The 12,821-nt window shown below is 42.2% G+C and overlaps 1 protein-coding gene across 2 annotated transcripts in view; it reads right to left on the bottom strand.

Moving 5' to 3' along the window:
• HEATR6 (HEAT repeat containing 6) overlaps positions 1-12,821 on the bottom strand; it is a 50,967-nt gene that overhangs the window by 4,583 nt on the left and 33,563 nt on the right. Inside the window, exons 15-21 of one of the 2 annotated variants that reach the window (XM_033431544.2) lie at positions 11,762-11,896; positions 10,819-10,941; positions 9,962-10,086; positions 9,201-9,297; positions 5,944-6,148; positions 3,704-4,271; positions 2,049-2,103 (exon numbers count right to left, since the gene is read on the bottom strand). In XM_033431544.2, the coding sequence (XP_033287435.1) occupies positions 2,088-2,103; positions 3,704-4,271; positions 5,944-6,148; positions 9,201-9,297; positions 9,962-10,086; positions 10,819-10,941; positions 11,762-11,896 (1,269 nt within the window). In that variant the 3' untranslated portion in view covers positions 2,049-2,087. The other variant, XM_004271705.3, reaches the window with a different exon arrangement.

Raw genomic sequence — 12,821 nt, 5'->3', positions numbered from 1 at the left:
AGTGTGGTGGCTAGAAGCCTAATCCTTGGTTTGAATTTTTACATTCATTTTTCCAGATGAACTTTAGAATCATTTTGCCATTAAAAATATTGTTTTTGATAGGACTTAAGCTAAATTTATAGATTCAGAGAGACATGGTCTTTTTATAATAAAGGGTCCTTCTATCTAGGAACATGGTATATCTTCTCATTTTTTTTTTTTTTCCCTTTTTGCGGTACGCGGGCCTCTCACCACTGTGGCCTCTCCCGCCGCGGAGCAACAGGTTCCCGACGCGCAGGCCCAGCGGCCACAGCCCACGGGCGCAGCCGCTCTGCGGCACGTGGGATCCTCCCAGACCGGGGCACGAACCTGTGTCCCCTGCATCGGCAGGCGGACCCGCAATCACTGCACCACCAGGGAAGCCCTCATTTTTTTTTTTAATGTCGTCTTCAATGACCTCCAAAAATTTTTTTAAATTTTTTCACAAAATCCTTGCATAGGCTTTGGTTAGATTTATTCCTGGGTATGTTATTCTTTTTATTACTATTGTGATAGAATTTTTTTTTTTTTTTTCCGGTACGCGGGCCTCTCACTGCCGTGGCCTCTCCCGTCGCGGAGCACAGGCTCCGGTCGCGCAGGCCCAGCGGCCACGGCCCACGGGCCCAGCCGCTCCACAGCACGTGGGATCCTCCCGGACTGGGGCACGAACCCGCGTCCCCCGCATCGGCAGGCAGACCCCCAACCACTGCGCCACCAAGGAAGCCCGATAGGATCTTTTTTAACATTAAAAAAATCTTATTGGTTATTGTTGATATATAGAGGAGCTATTGATTTTGGCATATTTACTTTGTAACCAGCTACCTTACAGAACTTTTATTCTATTATTTTCTGAGTTGATTTTCTACAAATAATTATTTGTGAATTCCATCCCTCAGACTGGTGTTCTACAAATAAAGATAATTTGGAACCTCTCTTTGAAAAAACTTGGAAAATTCTACTTTTGGTTTATTTAATCACACTATCAAATTACACAATGTTAGGTAACAGTGGTGCTGACAGGCTTGCTTGTCTTGGTTGTGACTTTTTTAGCAAAGTCACCATCAAGATAGAAATATTTTATGATGTTAACGAAGCATCTTTTTTTATTCTTTAAAATCTTTAAAAGGATTTTTGATCAGTAAAGAACATTGAGTTTTATCAAGTGCTCTTTCAGTAACCATAAAAATGACCATTTTTATGAGTTTTCTTATTTGACCTATCAATGTGATAACATTTTGTTAACAGAACTTCTAAATTTAAAAAATACCTGTGTTCCTACAGTCAATCCTACTAGGTCATAGAATAGATTGCAGAGCAATAATTCTCAAGGAAGGGCTTTTTCCATTGACACAGCTGCTCCTGTTTAGAATTATGTCTCCAGAGAGGCTGCACTATATTAATGAGGTGAAGGCCAAATGAACCGGAGTAACTAGAACTCACTTAGCTCTTACGTTCGTGAGATTCTGCTCCTCGTCTGGATTCACATACAAATACCAAAATCAGGGAAGTTGCTGCCCTGCTATTCTATAGGAGGTTTCTGTCTACCCTCTAATCACCTTAGGGCACTGGCTCTACCATTAACTAATTCTACAAAAGAGGTTACAGTGTGCGTCTTCCTCGGGTTCTAGAAGTGGGCAGGAATTAGTGGGTTTCACAGGAAAGGTTTGAATATAAGTGATGTTTCCTAATGCTGTCAGTTCAATGAATAAAGAATCTAGACATCTGTGCCAAGCTGATTCCTCCAAATTTTTCTTTCAAATATCAAAAGAAAGTTCAGAATTTGGCATTCTGAATTAGAATTCTGTATCAGAGCCAGACTTCCTACTGTTTCTGCGTCAAATAAGTTCCGGCCCTTTATTCTCTGAGTGGCTTCCTTTCATAATGGCAGCTTTACTGAGGCCCCAGCCCAGGTGTCTGAGAGGAGCCCCTGGCCCAAGTGTACACCCACAAAGCCACAGGGAGAAGAGAATCAGCACCCCACTGGGACGGAAGCCCACGCCCTGCATTATGGAATTTCTAGAAGTGCTTACCCTTGCTTTTTCCCTGCATACGAATATTAACATCTGTTTTCAGAAACCTGGACACCTTAATGGAAGCAAAAGGTTTAGAAAGAAAAAAATTAGATTTTATTCAAGATAAGCAAAGGATAAGAGTGAATCAAGTAAAACCATTCAAAGTCACTTCACAGATATTTTATCAAGGAACCCACCAGTGAAAGCCCAAAGAACCAGGAATAAGTTATATATGCCACATTTTTACTTTCATGAAAACAACAAGCAAATAAACTGCTACTAAGAATATATTCCTTCAAGAGAAGGAAGTCCTAAGATTCATTGCAGGGTCAGTACAGGTTCAACTCAGTTCCATGGCCTCTATAAAAAATCGTGTCCAGAATCATCTCCAAAGAAAAGCAAGTCTAAAGAATGCTCTATATGGTAGTTTTTACTGTGCTGATAGTCTCATTCTTTGGAAACTTGTACTCTACCAACAGAAAAGTGAGCCTTCAGCTCTCTGAGCACTCTGTTCCCTAGTCTTTGCCTAAACAGTATTTTCTGAACATACAACAACACAGAGGGAGAAGAGTATCTTAAGGGCAAAGAAGAAAAACTGAGGACGTATGTATGCTGTGAAATATGTATTTTAAGCTAAATAACCATAGGTAAATAATATATTGCCCAAACCCACTCTACGTATCTTGATTCTTATTTATCCCATATCAAGTATAAGTGTGGAATCTTTTATTATATATCTCTAAATTCCTGACTGAAATAATTTCCAATAAATTGTTGGTGGTCAAGAGATGTACACAAAATTTAAATGTCAATAATTTTTCAGTGAGAAATTACTTTTTATAACTGCTTGGGCATTATCAAAATACAACTTAAAAACCTTTCTTTGTAATCATCTAAATTAAACAATCCTTTTTTAAAGCACAAACCCAAAAGTGGCAAAACAACCATAAATTTAGCATATGGGACCACATTCTCCTAAAGGGCATTAGGAAATTCAGATAGAAGCTGATGTTACGGCCAGGGTGAAATGGACATGGGCCTAGGCCAGAGGCCCTTGCGTGCCAGTTCACTCTTTACAGGCTTGAGGGAAGGCGTGGAGGGCTTCCAGGGTTGCCACTTGGGGAGCTCAGTGCCACCGCTATTTATTAACCTGTAAGGAACCGTCTCAGTATTTTAGCAACTGATGCAGCTGTACCAGAACGAACTGGCTGAACAGCAGCTCTGCTCACAGCTTTCTATAAATGCAACTTGATAAAAATGGTAGATTATGGGCACACTGCTTTACATTAGTTTATTATAAAAGAAAAACAATTCCCAGAGACACAATATACAACATTCTAACTCCGAAATCCTTTTGCTATTCTAAAAATACTCTTCTGAGACTAAACACTCTTTACAACCCCCAGTCTGCTCAGCCCACAAGACAACCCAACTCCTTGGCTCCCGCGTGCACAGGTCAGGGGTTCCAACAACCATGGCCATGGCCAACACAGTGAAACCACTCTCTAAAGTGGCTGAGCCCTTTGAGAAAAATTTAAATAGCTGCTAACTCAATCTAAATAAATAGTGAAAGGACTGTTTCTGCCCCTAAGATTAAATCCCACACATCTGATGCTCAAACTCAGGTCTTCCTGTCATCACTTGACACATGGAGGGTCCGGTAAAATATTCACCGATTTGTTAATCCTAAGAGTGCTACTTGTGATCCAGATGAGTCAAAATAAACGGCCAGGATATCTTCTAAAAAGCCCATGATGGCCCTTTTGGCTGTGTCGCCAGCCAGTGCCTGGACACTGCTTATGTGCTCCAGGGCTGTTTTGACCATCTGGTCTCTTTCCTGCGGGTTGTGGGGTGCTCCAGTGTCATCTCTCTCTGTTCCTGATTTTAAAAACTGTAGGATATAGGACTGGACCATGTCCCCATTCAATTCAAGGGTTTCTTTGATGCAGGACAGGTCTGAGGCGCTGGCCAAGCTCAAGAGGTGAATCAGTGCCTGGCAGATTTGGGTCCGTAGGCTAGCACAGTACTTGAATTCCAAAAAGTCTGTGGTGTCTTCACTCTTCTGTAAGGCAGTGACCAATGCATTCCAGATCTGAGCGTACTGGTCAACAGATCCATAGTGCTCTCTCTTGCCCGGGACAGAAAGGGCAGCGGCAGATCTGATGCGCACTTTGAAGTTCTTGCATGATGTCACAACTGATGTCAGGGCGTTGTAGGCCTGGGAGGTCCACAGGGCTGTTCCTAGAAAGAATCCATAGTCATTAAAGCAAATAAAGGTTTAAAAATAAGTGGGGTGAGAGGGGTAGAAGGAAGCACATACACTAGTGCTCAAGTTAGTCATTTTATGTTTTCATTTAATTCTCACAATAATCCTACAAGATCGGGGTGGTGAGTGACTATGGGATCCTAGGTAAGTGGCCAAGTACCGGCTCCCAAAGCTCTCCCTTTCCCTAGATGAGCATGACATGTGCTCAGGACTTCTGCTACCCTGAATAGGAACTTTGGTGACTTAGAAAGAGGCTCCTTCTCTGGGAAGATGCTCGTCTGAGGGGGTAAGGCTTGGTGGGAGAAGCAGGGACTGAACTGCAGCCCCACCTGTCCTCTCGGCTGGGTGCTTCTGAGCAGTGCACAAAGTGCACAACTGTATGCCCAGCCCTGCTCATGCTGGCAAAAGGCCATTTCATCACACAGATTAGCATCTAGACCCTGCTCTGGACAAAGCAAGTCATGCATTTAATTGCAAAGAAAAAGAAAATACTGTCTAGGCAGTGACTGGGGGACAGAGGGCTCAGATTAAGTGAAGGCTCAATTTTCTAATATTGAGAAGATGATGCCTAGATTCTTGGCTCCTCTCGCTTCCTGTTGGCCCCAGGAAATCGGCCAGCTTTATTCCTTGTCAGAGTTACCACTTACTCCATTTCGGGAGTTCTCAGTCCTCAAGGTGGGCAGCAGAGTAGAAGGCAGCTTCCCTAATGCTCCCAGCCCTTCCCAACATCTCTGATGTCTCTGAAGACAGGCAGCAGATACCCAGCTTCCATGAGCTCCAACCCCAAAGGTTACTTCAGGCTGTTTCCTCAGTGGAAAAAGCCACGAGGCTACATCTCCACTGGTTCCCGGCTGACTGGTCTGCCTGGACGCTCTTGGCAGTAAAGGGGAGAAGAGCCAGATTTCCCTAACGTGATGCAGGCTCTGCTGGTCCAGAATGGCTTCACCTCTCCAGGAACACACACTTATGTTTCAAATCTTGTCACAGAGACAAATATGTAAGGTAAATGCTGGCAATTCAAGCGACTGGGATTAGGAGGCTGTGATCCAGACACCCAAGCAGCTGTCAGCCACTGATGATATATCAAGGTGCACAGCATGTCATTACTCAGAGGCAGATCCCTACGCAGCATTCCACTTCAGTACCAAGGGCGCATATGGAATCTCCAATTTATACCCTCTTCCTCCCAGGTCTGTTTTCCCCTTTATTTTTTTCCTGATTGTTAAAATGATAGATGCTCACTGTAAAAAACTTAGAAAATGAAAGCAGATAAAATCCTACTCATCATCCCATTCAGAGGCAACCACTGTTAATAATTAGACTAATTTCTTTTCAGTCTTTTTTCTATCCATTAACTGAGATTGTACTGTAGAAACAATTTTCATATCCTGTTTTAATTTGCTTAACATCAGAAGTATTTTCCCAGATTACCAAAAACTTTTTGTAAACATAACTTTAAGTGGCAACAAAGTACCTCTCTGAATATATATACCATGATTTATCTCACCTTTCCCCTAAACTGGGGTGTTCAGTATGTTTCCATTTTTTAAAACATTATGAATAATACTGTGGCTTTACAAACAATGCACACTGGTGTGTGCTGTCCAAAGAGGCCCTCCACCAGAGAGAAGAGGGAGACATTCTTACCTAAGGGAAGAGCAGAATTTTTAAATACATTCCCCATTGCGTAACAAGCATTCCATCGGACTTTCATGGCAGCCTCAATTAGAACAGTAGAAATTAGGGCCTGGATAGCCTCCTCGATGATTTCAGCAAATCTGGGTTTTTCTATATGAGATGGTTGCAGAAAATGAAGCAAATTTCCAAGGGCCCGGACTGCATTGCTTTTTACCTAGAATCAAACGTAAAACATGCTAAAGACATGTGTCAGAATGTATAATTTCCACTTAAAAAAATCCAGGATGCCCAAGACATCTTAAAGCAAGAGAGATAATGAAAAATTCAGCCTGTAAAGGTGCAAGTTCTTAGAACTCGGCAAGGTCTTGTGTGGTTAACATCCTGAGCCATCAGAGAGGTCAGGTTCTGCAGAGCTCCTCGCCCTGATTTTTTTAATGTTAGACTGGACTTCAGAGAGGTCCATTTTCCTTGTGGTACAGAGATGGTGTGTAAGGCCCAGGGGCAACAGGACACTGGTGGTTTGCAGTAAGGCTTGGAGGAAAAGCTAGGTTTCATAATTCCAGTCAATACTTTTCTGCTAGACTAGAGTCTCAACCTTTGCAGCATACTAGAATCATCTGGGAAGCTTTCTTTTTAAAAAACCAATTCTGACTAAATTAGCCTGATATAGGGCTTCCCAGAACCACTGTACTAAATTAAGCACTTGCTATCGGTCAGGTACTATGCTAGGTGCTATTAAAAAAAGGCATCTTGTCAATGGAACAGGAGAGAAAGCCCAGAGATAAACCCACGTACATATGGTCACCTTATCTTTGATAAAGGAGGCAAGAATATACAATGGAGAAAAGACAACCTCTTCAATAAGTGGTGCTGGGAAAACTGGACAGCTACATGTAAAAGAATGAAATTAGAACACTCCCTAACACCATACACAAAAATAAACTCAAAATGGATTAAAGACCTAAATGTAAGGCCAGACACTATAAAACTCTTAGAGGAAAACACAGGCAGAACATTCTATAACATAAATCACAGCAAGATCCTTTTTGACCCACCTCCTAGAGAAATGGAAATAAAAACAAAAATAAACAAACAGGACCTTATGAAACTTAAAAGCTTTTGCACAGCAAAAGAAACCATAAACAAGACGAAAAGACAACCCTCAGAATGGAAGAGGGGCTTCCCTGGTGGCACAGTGGTTGGGAGTCCGCCTGCCGATGCAGGGGACATGGGTTCGTGCCCCGGTCCGGGAAGATCCCACGTGCCGCGGAGCAGCTGCGCCCGTGAGCCATGGCCGCTGAGCCTGCGCGTCCGGAGCCTGTGCTCCGCAACGGGAGAGGTCACAACGGTGAGAGGCCCGTGTACCGCAAATGGGAGAAGATATTTGCAAACGAATCAACGGACAAAGGATTAATCTCCAAAATATACAAGCAGCTCATGCAGCTCAATATTAAAAAAACAAACAACCCAATCCAAAAATGGGCAGAAGACCTAAACAGACATTTCTCCAAAGAAGATATACAGACTGCCAACAAACACATGAAAGGATGCTCAGCATCACTAATCATTAGAGAAATGCAAATCAAAACTACAGTGAGGTATCACCTCACACCAGTCAGAATGGCCATCAGCAAAAAATCTACAAACAATAAATGTTGGAGAGGGTGTGGAGAAAAGGGAACCTTCTTGCACTGTTGGTGTGAATGTAAATTGATACAGCCACTATGGAGAACAGTATGGAGGTTCCTTAAAAAACTAAAAACAGAACTACCATATGACCCAGTAATCCCACTACTGGGCATATACCCTGAGAAAACCATAATTCAAAAAGAGTCATGTACCACAATGTTCATTGAAGCACTGTTTATAATAGCTAGGACGATGGACACCTAAGTGTCCATCGACAGACAAATGGATAAAGAAGATGTGGCAAATATATACAATGGAATATTACTCAGCCATAAAAAGAAATGAAATTGAGTTATTTGCAGTGAGGTGGATGGACCTAGAGTCTGTCATACAAAGTGAAGTAAGTCAGAAAGAGAAAAACAAATACTATATGCTAACACATATACATGGAATCTAAAAAAAAAGGTTCTGAAGAACCTAGGGGCAGGACAGGAATAAAGATGCAGATGTAGAGAATGGACTTGAGGACACGGGGAGGGGGAAGGATAAGCTGGGACGAAGTGAGACAGTGGCACGGACATATATATACTACCAAATGTAAAATAGATAGCTAGTGGGAAGCAGCCGCATGGCACAGGGAGATCAGCTCAGTGCTTTGTGTCCACCTAGAGGGGTGGGATAGGGAGGGTGGGAGGGAGATGCAAGAGGGAGGAGAAATGGGGATAAGTGTATATGTATAGCTGATTCACTTTGTTATACAGCATAAATTAGCACACCACTGTAAAGCAATTATACTGCAATAAAGATTTTAAGAAAAAAAAAAGGCATCTTGGAATCCAATGAGGTATATGTAACAACTTCCATGTTACAGAAGAAATTCACCTTCGTAGAAGTTAAATAATGCACCAAAGGTCACTTAGCTAGTAACCGGCAAGCCAGGATTTGAACCATGTCTGCCTGACCCTAAAGCTTAGGTCTACATTTTTAAAACTTAATAGTGTAACAGGGAATGTTCAAAGCCAAGCTGCTCATCTTTCTGACTTGTCTATTCTACTTAAAGATTTTTGGAAAAAAACAGCTACATGGACATATCATGGAGTAGTCTTACAAATGGCACTGACGGGCTTCCCTGCTGGCGCAGTGGTTAAGAATCCACCTGCCAATGCAGGGGACACAGGTTCGAGCCCTGGTCCGGGAAGATCCCACATGCCACGGAGCAACTAAGCCCATGTGCCACAACTATTGAGCCTGCGCTCGAGCCCGCGAGCCACAACTACTGAAGCCCGTGCGCCTAGAGCCCGTGCTCTGCAACAAGAGAAGCCACCACAATGGGAAGCCCGCACACCACAACATAGAGTAGCCCCCACTCACTGCAACTAGAGAAAGCCCGCGCGCAGCGACAAGCACCCAATGTAGCCAAAAACAAATAAGTAAAATAAATAAATAAATTTTAAAAATAAAATAAATGGCACTGATATTTTTCATGAGACAGGAAAGAAACTGTACAAGTGTGGAGTGTACACTACATACCCTGAGTACACCCTCAATCTCCTTTGAACAGGGATAAATTTGGTGGGATAAAACTATAATACACTAAGTATCTAACTGAAAAATATTAGGTTTTGCTGTCAGTCTACCTTGTCTTTATCCTTGGATGCCTCTATAGCTGATCGCAGCATCTTCAAGAGCAGGAGGCCAGAGAATTCTTCCTGGAAACTTGGGTCTGGTGTTTCCCTGTCCCATCCAAAGCAGGCAAAACATGTTAAAAGGTAAAGCCCAGTTAAATATAGACACGTACAAATTATATTCACTCAGTATAACTATAAAAACAGCTCCACAAATCTGTTCAGATTATACCAAGAACTTACAGTTTATACCTTTTGACCTAGTAGGTCCACATTCTTTTGGATGTAACCAAAAAGAATATCTCAAAATGGAGAGATTTCATGCACGAAAATGTTCAATGCATATAAAAGCCTAAAATAACATGAATGTTCACTTACAGGGTAATGGTGAAATAATCATCACATAGTGCTGACTGTGTAGTAATAAATACCAATTTATAAAAAGTCAGTAGAAGTCAGGAGAATGCTTATACATGTTATATGTTAGAGTTAAATGACAAAAAGCAAGATACTTGTGTATGAATAAAGCAGTCGCCTCTGGGGAGGGAAACTAGGGGATTAAGGTAGGAGAAAGGCTTTATACTGCATACCCCTTTGTACTGTTTGAATTCTTTTTTTAACCTGTGAATATATTACTTAAAAAAATACAAACACAATATTTAAAAAGTAGGGCAACCATTACTAAGGTTTTGGTTTTATAATAGGGCTCAAAGATATCCTCTTGGGACCTTAGGCTTGGAAGTCACCCAGGAGAAATGAGCTGAGTCACCTACATGTTGACAATCAGAGTGTCTGTCAGGTTGCCTAGGGACCAGGCTGCTTTGGCCCGGACATTAAGAGACTTGTCTTGAAGTGACATCAATATTGCATTTGCTGTGTCTGCAACAAATATGACATCCTGTAAGATAAACAAAACAAAACACTGTAGTCACTTTAGGAGTTCACACTGCTACCTTGAAAATTCTCAAATTTATTTGCAGATAAAGCTGTAAGCCTTTACCACAAATCTCTGTTTGGAAATCAAAATTCATTTACTCAATCTATTTACTCTTCTTATATATTACAATTTGGACACTCATTAAAATCCCAGGGGAAGGTCTCCCACGATTCTGGTATGTGCCATGCACACGCAAGGAGCCTACAGATTTTGCTCTTGTGAACATCTTATAACCCAGCCTGCGACAACTGTCTGAATTCTGAGCTTGGCTTGATTTCCACCTCAGGAAGAGATGTGGACAATGAAACACATTTCCAAAACACATCCTGTTCACTTACACACTTCTCAGAGAGATAAAGGTCACAAGTAAGAGTGAAGGAGAAATTTATTTCCTTCTTAATAAAAACTCTTAGTTTTCTAAATTATTAGTATCGTATGGTAATGTCCCATTTCATTTTTTCCAATTATCCATTGATTTAAACATTTACTGTTTTAGGGTCCTGGCCAGTGTGCAAAATCGTTAAAAACAAATGAACTACAGGCAGTAGCATATTTTAGTAGCAATTAAGGAAACCAGATTACAAAGCAATTTAATTTCCTTTACTGTCCAACTCAGGAGCTCTATATCCACCAAAGAGAGTAAGAAAATGGACTGTAAAGAGGCACAGTGGAGCTACATAGGCTCACTCTGACCTGTCTGAGACACGGAAAAAGCACGTAGACCCCAAGGGCCCGAGAGGTCGCAGCTTTCACTAATCGGTTCTTGCTGTCATTCAGCCCCAGCAGCATGGTGATGCACAGGATCTGCCTGTCACTCTGCAATGAGAAAGGTTGGCCAAGGAAAAGTGCGAATGAAACAGCCATGAGCCGATACCTTCGACAAGTGACTGTGACACACCTGTGTTGAATCCACATTCAGGAGTTGACCACAACTGAGCCCTTGAGGTTAACTTGGCAGAGAACAAAGGTTCAACTCAGATCCAGTTATCATCTGAGTACCCACTCGGGGCAGGGGGACACACAGCATCGTGATTACATTTAACCTCTACCATCGTGAGTCAGGTCACTTTATTCTCCTACTTTAGTCAAGCTGCCTTCCTTATAAAAACTAATTTACATAAATAAGAATGGAAGCAAATGCCATTAAGGATTAAAGGAAGTAGCAGTCTGAACACTATGTGTGTTGGGCACCAAGCAAGGCGTTTTCACATGCTTCATGTTATTACTCACATCATTTACATTTTATAGGGGATAAAACTAAGTTTTAGAGAAGTTAAGATAACCAAAGAGCTAGAAGGTAGAAGAGCTGAGATTCAAACCAGCTAGGATTTAAATCCAAAGAGCTAGGATTTTCTAACTTTTGGATTTGAAATCTTTCTGAAATCTGACCTCAAAGCCTCTGCTACTTTCACTTCTCTCTCCCTGCCTTCTACGCACAGGGAGTAAAAGCTCCTCTGAGGCATTAAGATTTCAGTGCTGCTCCCCACTGCCCTCACCCTACGCTCAAACAGAACATGCACCTTCTCCTCAGAGATAATGCTGAATACTGGTTCAAAATGAAAAACAGTCAAAATCAAACTCAAGCTCTCATGCTCAGAGTCACAAATTAAAGATGATAAAACACCCCTAAGGTTACCAGCAGATTGCTGAAGGCTTCTGGCAAGATGGAAGACAGGGCATCACAGGCGCTCGCCTGCAGAGTCGGATGCTCTGAATTCTGCAGGGCTCTGGGTAAAGGACCGTTCAGCATCACAGTCCAGAACATCACCACCTGGAACAGAGGCACAGTAACAACTGCAGCCCAAGAGACAACAGTGGAACCAGCTAGACACTAAGACTACCACTAGTAACCACAGTGATGAAAAGTTTTTCCTTAACGTAGTAGCTTACTATAAATACTTTTACTAGTACTTCTTCCACAGCAATGAAAGGAACTTTAGAAGACAACTAATTCAATGCTTCCATTTCATTCATTAGGAAACTACAGTGTGGTACAGTAAGGCAGCAGTAGTGATGATGATACTGGGAGGAAGACGAAGATGAGGATAGCAGTAACAGCAGCAGCAGCTGTTTTTCAGAGAGCTTCCCATACGCCAGGCATTGTTCTAAGTGTTTTACACATATCTACTCATTTTAATCTTCAGCCCAACTAAATGAAGAATACATCCTTATCTCCATTTTCACACCAGGAAACTGAGGCAGAGAGAGATAACGTAACTTGCTAGTGGGCAGCAGAGCTGGTCGAGAATCAGATCAAATGACACCCAGCCAGGGCTCTTTCAAACCTCGAGGGCACAAGGGTCGGGGTCCCAGAGCAGCCCAGAGGCCATGTGCCCGAGTGCAAGGAGCACGGGATCCAGAGCAGGAGCTGGGGTGGAGTTAGCCCTTCAGCTTCTGCTTCCAGTCTCTGCAGCCTCAGGCAAGTCACTGAACCGTCTAAGCTTTGGTTCCTCTTCAGTAAAACAGGACAAAGAGATCTACTTGGCACAGTTTGTGTGATAATAAAATGTACGACTGTGTAAAGTCTCTAGCACAGTGCCGGATGTACAGTGGAGATTCTTAAATTTAACAACAGGCTCTGTTTTCAGCACTTTGAAGAATTTTCTCACTTCAATGCCCCTCAAGGTAGGCATCTGCAGAGTACCTTTAACAGTCTCCTTCCCATGCTTTATAAAAACCCTGGGATTTCATGCCCC

This window comes from Orcinus orca, chromosome 19 (genome assembly GCF_937001465.1).
Source record: "Orcinus orca chromosome 19, mOrcOrc1.1, whole genome shotgun sequence".
NCBI lineage: Eukaryota > Metazoa > Chordata > Mammalia > Artiodactyla > Delphinidae > Orcinus > Orcinus orca.
This window is presented reverse-complemented; position numbering and strand designations above follow the sequence as displayed.